Raw genomic sequence first — 14600 nt, 5'->3', positions numbered from 1 at the left:
GCTTTACACAATTGATGTGTGTATGGATTGTGATAAGAGTTGTATGAACTCCTAATAAAATGATTTTTAAAAAAAAAGACAGGAAGTCCTGCCTTTGAGGAACTCAGGAATTATGATTTTAAAAAAAAGAATTTCCCCTCCCCATTCTCTCCTTGCCAGCCCCTTTGCCATGGCCTGGATCTCGGGAAGTGGTGGGGACAGTCTGAAGGAGGGGGAGCAAAAGTGTGTGTCTGGGTCTGGTTACTGTCCTCCCCGGGGTGACTGTTCTAGAGTGGCCTCAGGATATATGGGGGCCACACCATCTCTGCACCCCAGTAAAGGTGACCCCTGCAGTCTCAGCTGTGGAGAGGGTGGCGCTGTGTGATGCTCAGGCATCTCCCCATCCTAAAGGCTGCCTGATGGGAGGGGGGGGAGGGGCAGGGGAGGGTTCTGGCTCTGCCCTTCCTGCGGGAGCCATGCTAAGATGCCAACCTCAGGGACTTGGGTTGGGTTCTTTTGATCCTGAGTGCTGTTCTGAGAGCAGAGGACAACATGGGGCATTGTCAATAAACCAATTCTGAGTCTCAGCTCCCTAGTCCTGCTCGTCCGTGCGCATGGGCTGTAGGGAGCGAAGGACATGGTTGGGGGGCTGGGTGGGGCCGGGCCGGATGGCAGGGACAGGATTCAGGACTGTGCAGAGCTGATGGAGGAGGAAACAGGAGCCACGTGCCACCCTCCCCTTCCTGCTCCCTGGGCCCTTGTCTGTGCCTCGGTCGGAGGGAGCCCCCGACCCCCTGCACAGGTCACTTCAGTGTCCTTATCCCACTGCCCCTGCACCTCAGAGCAGTTGAGACTTGGGGTCTGAATCAGGCAGATACCTAGGCTCATGGAAAGGTCTGGGAGAAAGGCTAGGATTTCTGGTGCCTCCCCAGTCCCGGAACCAGCACAGCCACAACCACAGTCACTTGCAGAGGCAGCTTGCTTTATTAGGTGTCGCCCTGGGTGCCGGGGAGTCCGGGTGGGTGCCGCCGCCACAGCACTGGGGACACTGGGCTCTCACAGTGCCCCCTTCTTCTGGGCCCAGGCAAAGAAGATGCCCTTGACGTCATCCACGCCCGTCCGCAGGTGGGCGGGCATGGTGAAGGTGCGCAGGTCGCGTAGCTCATAGCCGCTGCGCAGCAGGGCCTCTCTCACCTCCTGCTCGCGCATGGGGACCACCACCAGCCTGGCCTCCCCAGCCAGGTACCAGGACTCCTCCAGGGCCCCAATGAGCAGCAGGTGCCCCCCAGGCCTGAGTAGCGTGGTGATGTGGTCCAGGGCCCGCTGGAAGCTGGCCAGGTCTGGGCTCACCGCCTCCAGGCAGAAGGTGGAGACCAGGGCATCGGCAGGCAGGGGTGCCAGGCTCCCAGCACCCAGGGGCTGGGGCTGGTGCACGTCGATGGGCAGGACGCGCTTCACCTTGGCTCGTAGCTGGCGCTCCTTCTCCTGCCAGGACTCACTGTGGGGGGCACAAGGCAGGGCCCTCGTCTGGGGACCACCCACACCCTGCCCAGATGCCTCCCAGGGAAGCCCCTGCAGGCGGTCTTACCCCTTTCCCTCAATGAGGCAGACGTGCTGGCTGTACTCGCTCCAGTTGAAGGCCCCTGGCTCCTCCCGCAGCCAAAGCCCCAGCTCCTGGCGGTTCACCTCCAGGAAGTCCGTCAAGGTGATGTCCTCAAAGTGGGCACAGGCGCTGAGCAGCTGGTACACGGTGGGGCCTGAGCCGATGTCGATGAGGGTGCGTCCAGACACCTCCCCTGGCCGGGGCAGAGGAGGGGGTCCTGGAGGCAGGCCTGACGGCCGCCCCTCCCTCCCCAAGGATTTCTTTCTCTTGCTCACTCGCTACTGTCTCTGGAAAGACTAACATTGACAATCTAGGCTGCTCTTGCGTCTCAGGTACGTGGGGATGAGGGGGGTTGTCGGACCCTGGGGTCTCCCCATCCCTCCCACACTCCTGTCCCCATTCTGTGGCTCTCAGGTCTGGACCTGTCCATCCTTTCTCGCGGGGGGTGGTTTCCTGTGTCCTCGGGCCCTGCCCCTGTGTCCCCGGTCCTTTCCCCCTCCCCGGCTCTGGGCTCCCAAGCTCACCGGTGGCGAAGGTCTGCGCCAGGCAGCGCAGCTTCCAGGGGCCGACGCCGTCCGGGCGGCTCAGGTCCCCTCGAGGCGGTGCGTAATTGTTGCGGAGGTAGGCGCGGGGCTCGAAGCGCCCGTAGGCGGAGGCGACAGCCACCGGGCCGGGGTCCGAGTCTGGGGCCGCGTCCGCAGCGGGGCTCAGGGCGGTGGTGCTCATGCTCATGCTGCTCCTGCGAGGGCCTTGTCTCCCGCCCACCCCATCTCCGGACCCTTATATCTACGGCGGACCCCCGTGCTGCTGGGAGGGGACTGAGCGATGGGCCGCCCCAGGCTGCGAACGTGCTTCCTGAGCCCATCCATCTCCCTTAGTGTCAGAGCAGAGGACACAGGGACAGACCCCGCCCCCGCCAGCCCCCATTCACCCTCATCCCATCTTGTCTCATGTTCTAATTGACCTTTTAACATGTCTGGGGTTCCAAGGCCCCCTCCCTTCCTCTAAGCACTTTCCTCACACCCACCTCACTTCCTTAGCAACACCCCCCCAGCCCCCTTCCAGATCCACCCTTACCTGCCCTGTTCTCCAGTGACACCCCCCCCCCCACATGTACGTGCGCCGCCTCCACAGTCCCCAAAGGACAGTCCGTTCTGATCACGGGCCCATCTCCCCAGGCCTGGCACATGCCTCCTGCCCCTCCCAACTGATGGCAGTGGCGATAGGGCAGGCTGTGGAGCAGGGGCTGATGCACGTAGCGTGGGGGCACGGGGTGGGGGGTGGTGTGCTGTTCTTTCTCAGAAGCTGAAGCACAGGACCTGGGTGAAGGCAGGACGCAGGCACGGACTCTGGACGGCCAGGGTCACAAGGGGTGGGGGTGCGCAGACGGGACTTGGAGACTGGATGTTAGGGCCCAGGGAATCTTCACAATTGACTTAAGTTACCCCATTTTGAAGAGTTTAAAGGTCATCCCCCATCCTAAAAGAAAAATGTTATTTTAGAAAAATAAGTTGTAAAAGTAAAACTATGTTATCTCTAGCAGATGAAAAAACAAGTCGTAAAAGTAAGCCACTGTGACCTTGCAAACTGCCGCTTGTAAATGTCAGCCTAAAAGTTTTACAAGGGCACCTGGACCAAGATAAGCTGGGCAGGCTAAACTGCCCACATCCTGTTATCTTGTGCAGACACCCTTCCCCATTCCTTACACACACCCCTCTCCTCACTGGTTTTAAGTGTATAAAAGGACAAATAACCTTTGCCGGTTGCTTCAGTGTTTGGACCCTGCGTGGCCACGCTGTAGCCCAAATCCGGATTTGCTCTTCTCTAACCTTTGTCTTTTCTCTAATAAACCTTTGCTCTCCTCTAATAAACTTTTGCTTTGTTACTTTGCAGCTGCTTGTGGGTCAGTGGTCTTTTGTTGGGCGCGACTCCGTAAACACTGGAAATCTGGGATCCAGCCGTCTGGAGCTTCCGCTTCCCTCTCCTGGCCTGGCCTGAGGGGGTCTTTACTTGGCCTATCCTGGGGCTGCCAGGCGGCCAGCATCTCCCTTCCTGTCCCCCAAACACAGGGCAGATGTTCCTGGTATTCCTGGAGGGGGTAAGCTCAGTCAGGTGCCCCTCTCCTGAGGTCACCCCTGCCCCCCACTACCACCTCCTCCAGAGCCCAGAGAGAGCTTCTCCTTGTTGGACTCTGAGTCATCAGGACAGCTGCAGGGGTCACAGACAGGAACTTGACCCCATCCCCCACCCGCCAACCACCCAGGGCAGGGAGGGTGGAGCTCCCAGGCCCAGCCAAGGATTCTGTCTGGATCCGGAGCTGAGAGGCAGGTCAGGCTTGGGTCACTGACCCTGTCCACACCCTCTGACAGTCCTGGGTGCCAGCTGGCCTGCTGAGCTCTGCCTAGTGCCAGGAGGCTGGGCACAGAGGCCAGGCCTGGGCAGCAGAGGCAGGGAGTGGACAGGCACTAGTCCTGTTTACAGCTCTGTCCCCCACCCCCACCCCCACCCCACCCCAAAGCAGGAGGTGTACCAGGAGTAGTGCCATATTTAGCTGAGGCAGAGCCTGGCCCCTTCCCAGAAGTGGGCACGGAGGACAGCAATGGGCTGCACCCCCTGCTTCCCCACGAGGATAAACAACAGTCTGAACATGACTGAGCATTTATTGCAGTGCTAACAGAGGGGCTGGGGGCTCCACAGTGCCTCCGTCCCTCGTCATGACCCCCTCCCTTATGTCTTCACCAAGTCTCCTTTCCAGAGGCCTCTCACAGTGTCCTTCTCTGAAGGTGACACCTGGGCCATGGCCACTCTTCTCAGGAAGCTCTCGCCCTCACCAGCATCTTCTGTCCCTTCTCCTGGGGCTGGGAGTACTCAGCAGTGCTGGTCCCCACCTCTCCACCCTCGGCACCCATCGTGTCTGCTTCTCTCCCTTTGTTTGGGAGCTCAGGGGACCTGGGCACCCAGGCCTCTGGCTCCTTCCTCCCACAGTCCCCAACCCTGGGCAAACTACAAAAGCATCCGCACCCCTCCCCTCCATGCCTCTAGCCAGGAGGGGCCCAGGTCCCAGCCGGATCAGCCCCTCTGAGCTTCCTGGGACAGGGAGCGGGACAGGGAGCGGCGGAGCGCGCCAGGCTTGCTGACCGGCACCACGGGGGGCAGCTGCTTGGTGATTTCGGCCACATCCTGGCGGTCCACACACTGGCCACCGAGGGCCGCCTCCAGTGCCAGCAGCTCGCGCAGCTGGACGGGGGTGTCCTCGCGCTCCTCCTGGGCAGCACCCAGCTTGGAGGGGGTGAAGATGGGCAGCGGCAGCACCCGCTGGTAGGGCAGCTGGTACTCCTGCAGCCCAAGGCCCAGGATGCCCATCCGCATCACCAGCCAGGGGGACCGCTGCACCAGAGCCTGGCACTGCCCCTGCCGGTGGTAGGTCTCCCGTCTCATCGCATCTTCCTCGTGCAGGGAGCAGCTGAGGGAGACAGGGCGGGGTGAGCCCCTGCCTGCAGCGCCCTGCCCCCACCCACAGGCTGGCTGGGGGCTCCGGGCTGGGGGTGTTCCACTTTTCTCTCCCCAGTGGGCCTATTCCAGCCTCCTCTTGTTCATACCCTGGCCTCTTAAGCGGGCAATGCCCTAGGCCCCTTAAGTGGCTGGCTGGCACTCACCCTTCCTCAGGCCGCGTGGACAGTGTCAAGTCCTTCCATTCAGCCCAGAAGGCCTCTCGGCGCTCGCTGTCCTCCTCGCTCACCTGGCAGTTCAGCTCTGCGGTGGCCATGCTGTGCCTCCCACCTCTCTGCTCAGCCCTGCTCCCCCAGGCCCTTTAAATAGCCCCCGCCCCTCCTCCAGGGGCTATTTTCAGCCCCTCTGGCGTCAGATGCTATAAGCAGAGCCAAGACTCACTGATGGGGGTGGGGGTGGGGGTGGGGGCCTCTGGGCCTGGGGTAGGGATTGTGGTACCTGGACTTTGGCTGCCCCCAGGTCAGAGGTCAGCTTCTGAATGGCTTGAGCTGCCTGTATGGGGGTGGGGGGTCCTCAGAAGGTCACCTCCAGGGATCCCATTACCCCTCAGACACCATTTCAGGGCAGACCCATGTCACCCTGGCACTGCCCTGTACCCCACCCCTCCCCTGGGCTGGCGCCTGTCAACAGGGCAGGAAACAGTGAGAGGTGGCGCCCACCCTGAGCAGGCGCAGCACCAGATCCTGCCCTAATTCTCCCAGCTCAGCCTGGGCCCAAGGACACATCCTGCAACCTTGCCCTCAGGGACGGTACCACCTCTGCCTCAGCATCTGCATCAGAGCCTCCCCCCCCACCCCCAGTTGCAAGTTACTCCATGCCTGGACCCCAGACCCCCACCTGTCTTGTTTGCCTTTCTCACGGCCAGTGGGGTGGAGGGGCAGGTGTGGGAGGCAGCTCCCCGCTCTCGTCCTGATACCAAGTTAGGGCAAGATGGGAATCTAGTGGCCCAGGAGAGTGGCAGTCAGGTCCCAAGTCAACCATCCGTGAGCTGTGCGACCAGGGGCTGGTCCCTGGGGCTCTCTGAATCTCACTTTTGGGTCAGTGTTCAAACAGAAGAGCTGCCCAACCCGAGGCCCCCTGAGCACCGGCTGGCTCCCACTCCCAGCATAGGAAGTGGCCAGCACAGAAGGGTGTGTTAGCTCAGGGAGAAAAGCTGGATTGTCCAGAGGCAGATGAGCGGCAGGGAGCCACGGGAGCTTGGCTGAGTGGACACAGTGAAGGGCACCAGCAGAGGCCATGACTGGAACGGCGATGGCCAGCAGTACTGGCCACAGGATGCCGACCCTCCCGCTGAGGCTCACCACTCTGGCAGACCCAGCCCTACTCACAGAGCAAGCAGGGCGGAGGTGCCAAGGGCACACTCTTACCACGGATCCCACTCTGGATTCAGAGCAAGTTGGTTCTTCGGGCCAGAGCAAGGGGCGGGCTCGGCGTGGCTGTGCCATGGGTGCCATGGGATGAAGACCCGACTGCACCAAGCAGAGCCGGAGAGTCCCTAGGAGCCCCAGTGACCCTTGTGGGCACGGCACTGCCTGGTCTCTCCCTGCACCCCCAGGGCTACCTCGAGGGTGTGATTTCAGTTCAGTCACCCCAAAGTGGAAGCTTTTCAACACGGTGTGGCTGGATTCCAGGAACTGGCTCTGCCCAGCGGTGACAAGGACATGTGTGTTTGTGTTCTGTGCTGGTCTTGCCCCCAACCCCCAAACCTGCTAGCCCTCAGCCTCCCTCCTCCCTACCTAGTTTCAGCAAGTGAGGCACGGGGAGGAGCTACTGTTCTGTGTTCAGGCTTTTAATTGACTCAAATTACAAAGATTCCCCCAAGAAGTCCTGGAAGGGAAGTGTGGGACTCAGGCAGATCCCCCACCTCCCCTGGCCACCCTGCTCCCCCACAAGTGCATGTGAAAAGGGTCCCAGACCCTTTAAATAATCCTAAAAACTGTGAAGACACAGGAGAGCCAGGCTCCCGATCCCTCCCAAACCTGCTACTCCAGCCCTGATCCTGCCCCTGGCCCAGCCAGCCTGCAGACCCCACAGGAAGCAGAGTGCTGTGTAAACATCAGCAGGGCTGACCCCAAACTCCTCAGCGGCTGCCTGGGCACAGTGTGGCTTGGGTTGGGGTAGCTTGGGGCCAAGGCGCTGGCATGGGAGGGCCTTCTTCTTCCTCCACAGGAGAGCGGGCTTCTGTGGGCAGCGGGAAGCCCGAGCGACCACTTCTGGCTGTGGCAGGACCCTGGCCGGCAGGGTGGCTGAGAAGCCATGGCTGCTATGCCTGGGCCACCAGCTCCGTGACGCGCTGCCGCAGGTGGACGGCAAACTCAAACATGGTGGCCGCAAGGCTCTGGTGGATGAGGTACCGAGGCAGGCGGCCCTGGGGAGGGTGGGAGGAAGTCACGCGGGAGCTGGCCCTCGCAGGGTCTCCCCATCAACTGCCTGCACCTGGAGGTGCAGATGGGCATCCTGCCCGGGCCAGCCTCTTCCCCAGCAGGCTGGCCTGGAACCTGAGGTCAGGTAGGGAGGAGGCACACGCCCTCCATTGGTATCCGCAACATGACCCCAAATTTTAGCAAAAGGAGGCTAAGAGACTGGGGTGGGGTGAGGGTTGCCTGGTGGGTAGGAGGCCCCCTACATTATAGAACACAATCAGCTGGCAGCAGAGGCCCAGACCCCTCCACCCCTGGCACCTCCCTCCCTGCCCTCCCCACCTTGAGATCCGTATTGAGGACCCAGATGAAGGTGCACACCCGGGGGTTACTGGCCGACTTGAGCACGACGAAGCCCCCAGGCCCATTCTCTCCCCTGAGGAGAAAGCAGCACATCACACGGTTGGCAGAGACCTAGGCGCCGCAGGGCCCCTAGGGACTTCACTCTCATCCTGGCTCAACCCAGACCCGGGGGGAGGGGAAGGGGAGCTGCCAGGCCAGGAACTCACTTCGGGGGTTCTGTACCCTCAGCCCACCAACTGAGGGTCGAATACTCCACAGTCTGCTGATGCCTGCAGAGCCCCATGGTGGCGGGGAGCTCCCCGCTTTCCTGGCCCTCACCTGGGGGGTTCTAGGTCAGCTGTGGCGGGAGGAAGCGGCTCCGTTGGCCTGCCTCACCCCAGCCCCACTCAGGGAGGGTGCAGTGCTGGTGGGCTCCAGGACGGGGAGCCTCCTCGGCAGGCAGCCAGGACTGGACCCAGGACTGGGACAGGATGCCTAGAACCCCAGGGCCTCTGGATTCTCCCCAAAGCCAGCCCGCTTTAGAGAGAAGGGGGTTGCCTTCCAGAGAGGCAAGGGGCCTGTCCCTAGTCCCCCAGCGAATATGCTTGTGCTGGAGCCCCAGGGAGGGAGTAGGAAGACTAAGCAGTGAGCGTCAGCGCATAGCCAGGAGGAGACAGAAGGAGGTCTAAGAGGATGCCCAGAACAGGCTGCAGGAAGACAGTAATGCCTCCTCTGTGGAGGGACCTTGGGGGTCTTCAGGAGAAGGCCAAGATAGTGGGGACAATGTGAGGAAGATGATAGGGGACCCAGGTTTCCTTGGGCAGGAGACAAAACCCCAGAGCCTGGTGCTCGGAGCAAGAAGCCCAGTCCCTCCCCGACAGTACTTCCAACACCCCCCTCCCCCCATCACCACCTGGTCTCCCCTGGCCTGCTGCCCAGCCTCGGCTCCAGACCCCAGCAGATAGAGTGGCGAGATTAGCAAGATTAAGAGCCTGGAGGGACAAAGCCCAGCGGGGCAGGGAACAGGAAGGTGGACTAGGCAGGGGAGCCCAGCTATACACGGTGTACCCTGCTCTGTCCTCGCGGCCAGGCTCACCGGACGTATTTGTGTGTTGGGGGCTTGGCGCAGTGGGTGGTGGCAATGCCGGAGGACAGGTACCGGTCTCTGCGCCGCTCAATGCGCCGGGCATTGACGAAATCCCTGGGGAGGGAGGGTTCCATGGGCAACCAAGGCCAAACCCAAAACCACAGGGCAGGGGGGACGGGGCAGGAGAGGCTGGGGGGTACTTGGCGGCAGGGGCTCACCTGGGGGAGACCACACCTCCTGCAGCCCCAGCTGACACGTCGTAGGAGACCACGGTGTTGTCTTCCACACGCTGTAGGATCTGAGGGCCAGCAGCAGGGAGGTGTGAGGCAGGCCCATGTCCAGAGACCCAGGATACTCCAGACCGGCATCCTTTCTCCCTCGTGGCCCTGGACGTGATGCCCATCACCCCCACCCTACAGAGCAGCCCGGTTCCAACCCAGGTACCCTGGGGGGAAGTGGCCATGCTGGGCTGACCTGACAGGCGGTCACCGTTGAGTTCCACAGCACCATCCTCTCGGGCTGCAGGATCACCTCCTGGTAGACCAGCTCAGCAGGGCAGTTCAGGAAGGCCTAGGGCAGGGGGTGCCGGAGGCCCCACTCAGACACACCGCCCTGCACTGGGGGGTGGGGGGCAGCCTAAAGCAGCCCACAAGGAACCCCCAGGAGACAGCAGCTCCCTGCACGCACCTTCAGGATAAATGTCTTGCCGTGGAAGGGCACCTCGATGGTGTACACCATGTCCCCATAGTCCTGTGCGGGGAGAGGGCTGGCTGGAGGTGTGGGCAAGGGGACCAGGCAGGGGCTTTGAGGGTACAGGGTGGGCCCCTCCAGGGCTTGGAGGACCCGCAGACACCGTTAAAGAGCACCGAGTCTGACAAACAGTCGGGAACCAGGAGAGAACAGCTGGTGCTGCCAAGTTGAAAGGGCCAAGTGCTGCTGCGGCTGCAGGGAAGGGGCTGTGCCTCCAGGCTGCCAGGGCAGCAGCAGGCAGCTCAGCTGGAGAGGGGGCTCGGAATGCGGCCCCTCTGGTTTCCAAGCTCTGGGGCAGCTTTTCAGGTAACCTCGTTTTGCTCAGGAAACCAAACACCCAAACGCTGGGCAGAGGTCTGGCTGCCCTGAAGCCTGGGGCCCAGGGGACAGCGCAGGGCGGTAAGGGGTCCAGGGATAGTTCCTGGGGCAGGAACTTGGCTGAGCCTTGCAATCCCTGGGCTCCTTGCTCCACCCAGGGGAGAGCAGCCAATTACGTTACTCTTCTCGAACGTCCAGTTCTCTTCCTGGGCCAAGATCTGATCCACCACGGCCATGGCCTCTTTCCCCTGGCGGATGTACTCCCGCTCCTGACAAGAGGTGGAGGGGGTGCAGAAAGGGGTCGGCAGGGAGCCCTGCCCTTTCTCTGGGGGCTGCATACCCACAGGAGTCACCCACCCCTCAGAGGCAAGGCCCAGGTTGGTCTCCCTGTGCCCTGAGGCTAGGAGGTGTGGCTGCTTCCGGTCCCAGGCACGTGGTAGCCACAAACACTGGCAGGGATTCAGGCTGCCCTGAGGGAGCCCCTGCTGGGAGGAGGCCCTTGTCCACCCTAGCTCAGCCCAGCACCGGCCCTCCCTGGGGCACCTGTTCCAGGGTAGCGTGGGGGTGGGCAGCCAGGTACCTGGGCAGAGAAGCTTTTCTTTGCAGTAACTTCTTCATCTGATTCATCATCCGAGCCTGCAGGGAACATGATGACAATGGGAAGGGGAGGGAGGGGGCGGGTGGCAATGGGTGTGTGAAGATGGGGGTAGGTTTGGAGTGTGGGGGAGAGGGCTGCTGGCGCTCCCCTGGGAGCCCGGGAGAAGTAAGGGGAGCACAGGCCCAGCCTACCTGCTCCTGAGAGAGCCCCTCCCTGAAAGCAGTCAGCCCTCACCTGCAAAAGATTCTGGAGGTGAATAGAACCGGCCCTCAGACAGAGCACCAGAGAAGAGAAGGGGTCCTCGAGCGACGGCGGTCTGGGCAGCAAGGTACCCTGGGGGAGAAGAGGCCAAGGACAGCCGGGCCTCAGAGTCTAGGCCGCCACCCCAATCCCCAGACGCTCCCTCTGGGTGTGGCAGACTGCTCAAGTTGGCAAGATGGCGCCGAGTGGCTCTCGGGCCTGCAAGTCGCCCGTCGGACATGGTGACCCCTGGTCCCCAGCCCAGCACTCACATCGCTCCTCCTCGGCCTCCTGGGGCAGGACTTTGAAGTCAAGGAACCAGGTCTCCAGCCAGGCGAGGACAAAAGAGACGATGGGGAGCAGGTAGCCGAATGCCCCTTTGCTAAGCAGCTGTGGAGGGGCGAGGCTGAGCTCCCTGCCAGGGAGGCCCCCCAAACCCAGGGGCCCTCACTGGCACAAGCTGCTCTGAGCTGCATCGTTAGTGTGACAGCAGGATAAACTGAGGTCAGGCTGGAGGAAGGACTTTCTGACTCTTGTAGCTGCAGGGGCGGGTGGGGGAAGCAGAGAAGGAGATCTCCTGGAAGTCTCAAGGACCTCCTCTCACCCCAGCTCTGACAAGAGGCAGACGCAGACCGTGATTCTGAGGAATGGTTCCTGTGTAGGGAGGCCCCACCCGGGGGCAGATCCCCACAGACCCGGCCAGGCGACTGGGAGCCACTCACCTCGGAGAGGATGACTTTGACGATGAGGAAGGCACTGGACACCAGGGTAGTGACCTGCCCGGGGGACGGAGGGGAGCAGAGACTGGGAGTCAGTCTTCCTGCACGCCGCCCTTCACCGACGCCGCCTGGGCCAAGGGCTGCCGGGACAGTGGCTTCTTACCGCAATCACCCACCAGTGCCGGAGCCGCAGCACGGCATAGCCCAGGAGCAGCCCCGAGAAACGGAAGAAGGCCAGGACCTGGAGGAGGGGCACCAGGCATCACTGCTGACCCCCACTCCCACCCCCCAACCCACTGCACCAGCCCTCTGCACATCATGTGCACCTGGGGCCTGGGAGGGCCAACCACCCCCTCCACTCCCACTCCCCACCCACCAGGAGACTTCACTGCACAGGGTATCTGCTGACCCTCTCCCAGCCCATCTCCTCCAGGAAACCCTCTCAATTAACCCCTCGTCTCCTCCCCATGGTTGTCATTGCTTCTCCAGGGACACTTTGGGTGTCACTTTCATGGACAAGGAACCTTGCCCCTCCCACTGAAGACGTGGCCTTGTTTAGAGGTTGGGGGCTTCTTGAGGAGAATCTCTGAGGGGTGCTACTGCCCCAGGTCACTCACAAAGATGTCAAAGAAGGAGGTCTTGAAGTTGTAATGGAGGATCTCCTCGGCCAGGTTCTTTCGGATGCCCGTGTTAGTCTGGAGGAGACAGAGGAAGAGGACTGCAGGTAGAGCCAAGTCCCCTGGCTGCCTGGCACCTTCTAGGACCTGGAGGAGCCATCACCCACAGCCCACCCACCAACAAGTTCCTGAAACACCAAGAGAACTCAGCCAGAGGCCCCAGAGCTGTGGCATACCCGTTCCTCTGAGGGTCCCGGCAGCCCTGGACCAGCCCTTGAATCACTGCCCCTAGGACAGTCTAGGGCTCAGAAGCGGGAGCTCACAGCGCCTGCACAGGGAGGCCGAGCTGGAAGCCAGGCGCTGGGACCTGCCACCCACATAATTTCATCTCCTTCCCACCAGTGAGGCTTCCCATCTTTCCAGCCAACAATCCATCGAGTGATGGGCCAAGGGTGGGCAGCAGTGTCAGACAGAGCCCCAGGTGGCAAATCAATTGATTAGGTTTGTGCTTAATGGGCAGTATTGATCGTGAGGCTGGAATGGATGTGGTGACAAGTGAGCACCGCCTGGGCCTGCCCCAGAGCCCTGTTCCATGGCACATACACCACCACCACCACCACCCCCGACCTCCCTCGACCACAAGGTGGTCTGGCCTGGAGAGCACTCACTCCTCCCCGATCTCAGGGCCAGCCCACAGCAGCAGAGACCAACTGGGGAGGGCACGGAGGTCAAGGACCTGGCTGAGGTCACAGTCAGCAGGGGGCTAGGGCAGCACCAAGCCCGAGGGCCTGCTTGGCTGGAGCCAAGGGGCCAGACTGCACCCCCTGAGAGTAGGCTGGGCACTGCCCTGGGCAGGGGTGCTGCAGACCCTGCACCAAGGATCCCAGAGAGCCTGGAAAGGCCCTCCCTCCACTTTCAGAAAAGAGCCCAATCCACAGCAGGGGCTCCAGGGCAAAAGCTGCTACAGGCTGAACAGGAGGTGCTCGGCGCAACTCCAGGTGTCTCCACTAGAGGGCCGGCAGGCCCAGAGCCACAGGGAACTTGGGTGCCTGGTTGCATCAGAGACTGGTTTAGGGGCCCTGAGCCTTTTTCGTCATCAGATGAGGAGGAGGACCGCTGCTCTCCTCGTCCGACTCTTTGCTGGCCTAGGTATGAACCCCCAGGAGCAGCTGCTTCCAGGTTACCCGCCCCCAACTCGGCTGGTTCCCAGGCGGGCCCCACTCACATTCAGCTCGATGATCCAGAGCAGGGAGATGAAGAGGAGGTCAAAGGTGACAAAGAGGCAGAAGGTGCGGCGGACGTCGGAGATGGCCCGGCGCTTCTGGGGAGGCACCGAGAAGCTCTGGCTGTGGGACAGTGAGGAACCCAGGGAGGCCACGGCGGGCAGGCTTCGCTCCAGGTCTCGGGCCAGCTCCCCGGGCAGCTTGCTCATCCTGGGGGCCCCCCACTTCAGGGTGGGGTGGGCAAGGCCTCAGCGGCAGGGCTGGGGGCAAAGCAGAGTAGCTGGGTCACGCCCTGCACAGCAGGGTTCTGGGGGCGTGATGGACCTCTTGCCATCCCGCCTCACACAGACCCCTCCCTGCCCTGTCCCACAGCCGCCTGCGGGTGGGGTCTGCGCAGCCTCCCCTCAGAGCCCAGAGGAACCATGGGCCAGTCTGCCGGGGCCTGGGGCTGGGGTCCCTCTGCTGAGCACCAGCCCGCTTCCCTGGGGCCTGGAGCTCAGCCTGCCCACCCCCCAAGCCAGCCTAGTGGTTTAGCCTCTAGGTCCTGCCCCCACCCCACCCCCACCCGCAGGAGGAGAGGGCCCCAAGCTTTGTTCTTTGTTTCCAAGCACAAAGCCCCATGCCCTGCCAGCAGCCAGCCCTGCCCTCCCAGCCCTGATACATGGCAACTGGGAGGGGCTTTTCTGGAGCAGTGTCTGTGGTCTCTGGGACAAGGAGGGGGCTGGGGGTGGTGGTGCAGATATGGAGGAAGACCACCCTGACCTAGGTCGAGGGCCGACATCTTCCCACTGCAGCCACCAGACCAAACCGCTGCAGGCCTTCTCTCCCCTCCCAGTGCCCACGTGCCCAGGGCAGTAAGCACCTCCTCAGCTCGAGGCCCAGGCCCTGTCCTCGGGCAGCTCTGCCCACAGCCCTGGTTGTGGGGAACAGAAGGATTTCTCTTAAGTTGTCTCCCCAAAATATATGCCAGACTTAGCTTGAGAATGACTGTTCATTAGGCAGGGAAAATAGGTCAGAGGTTGTTCTCCTTAACACCAGCCATCTAGAACGGCCAGACTGTATAGTCTGACTCACCCCAAATAGGACCTGTTCCTTTCAGTTACTGTTCCCTTAAAGCAGTGCCCATAGGCAAGCCCAGGGCCACTCTAAGATGACTAAGCCTAGGCTACTATCTTGCCACGCATGCCCCCCTATTCCCTCCTCTTACTATTGCACATTCACCCCTAGGTCATCCCCCTCCTATTGCTTGTATTG

The 14600-nt window shown here is 61.9% G+C and overlaps 3 protein-coding genes across 3 annotated transcripts in view; all 3 read right to left on the bottom strand.

The window, feature by feature from the left end:
* Positions 1-940: 940 nt before the first annotated feature.
* Positions 941-4077, bottom strand: PNMT (phenylethanolamine N-methyltransferase). Its single transcript, XM_004707121.4, has 3 exons — positions 2107-4077; positions 1568-1775; positions 941-1477 (listed from the first exon to the last, which is right to left on the bottom strand). The coding sequence occupies exons 1-3, from the start codon at positions 2312-2314 to the stop codon at positions 1036-1038; spliced, it is 858 nt and encodes a 285-aa protein (XP_004707178.2). The 5' UTR covers positions 2315-4077; the 3' UTR covers positions 941-1035.
* Positions 4078-4224: 147 nt separating this feature from the next.
* Positions 4225-5363, bottom strand: LOC101639547 (titin-cap). Its single transcript, XM_004707119.2, has 2 exons — positions 5239-5363; positions 4225-5045 (listed from the first exon to the last, which is right to left on the bottom strand). Exons 1-2 carry the CDS (start codon positions 5346-5348, stop codon positions 4652-4654), a joined length of 504 nt encoding a protein of 167 aa, XP_004707176.1. The 5' UTR covers positions 5349-5363; the 3' UTR covers positions 4225-4651.
* Positions 5364-6865: 1502 nt separating this feature from the next.
* STARD3 (StAR related lipid transfer domain containing 3) overlaps positions 6866-14600 on the bottom strand; it is an 11487-nt gene continuing 3752 nt past the window's right edge. The window contains exons 3-16 of the mRNA XM_004707117.2: positions 13349-13606; positions 12124-12201; positions 11670-11747; positions 11510-11563; positions 11060-11177; positions 10782-10880; positions 10530-10585; positions 10126-10218; positions 9569-9631; positions 9356-9451; positions 9100-9179; positions 8891-8995; positions 7795-7888; positions 6866-7460 (exon numbers count right to left, since the gene is read on the bottom strand). Of these exons, the coding sequence (XP_004707174.1) occupies positions 7356-7460; positions 7795-7888; positions 8891-8995; positions 9100-9179; positions 9356-9451; positions 9569-9631; positions 10126-10218; positions 10530-10585; positions 10782-10880; positions 11060-11177; positions 11510-11563; positions 11670-11747; positions 12124-12201; positions 13349-13555 (1326 nt within the window). The 5' untranslated portion in view covers positions 13556-13606 and the 3' untranslated portion in view covers positions 6866-7355. The remainder of the gene's footprint in view (positions 7461-7794; positions 7889-8890; positions 8996-9099; positions 9180-9355; positions 9452-9568; positions 9632-10125; positions 10219-10529; positions 10586-10781; positions 10881-11059; positions 11178-11509; positions 11564-11669; positions 11748-12123; positions 12202-13348; positions 13607-14600) is intronic.

Source organism: Echinops telfairi, unplaced genomic scaffold (assembly GCF_000313985.2).
Source record: "Echinops telfairi isolate 266 unplaced genomic scaffold, ASM31398v2 ScPeMD7_7458;HRSCAF=8496, whole genome shotgun sequence".
Taxonomy (NCBI): Eukaryota; Metazoa; Chordata; class Mammalia; order Afrosoricida; family Tenrecidae; genus Echinops; species Echinops telfairi.
This window is presented reverse-complemented; position numbering and strand designations above follow the sequence as displayed.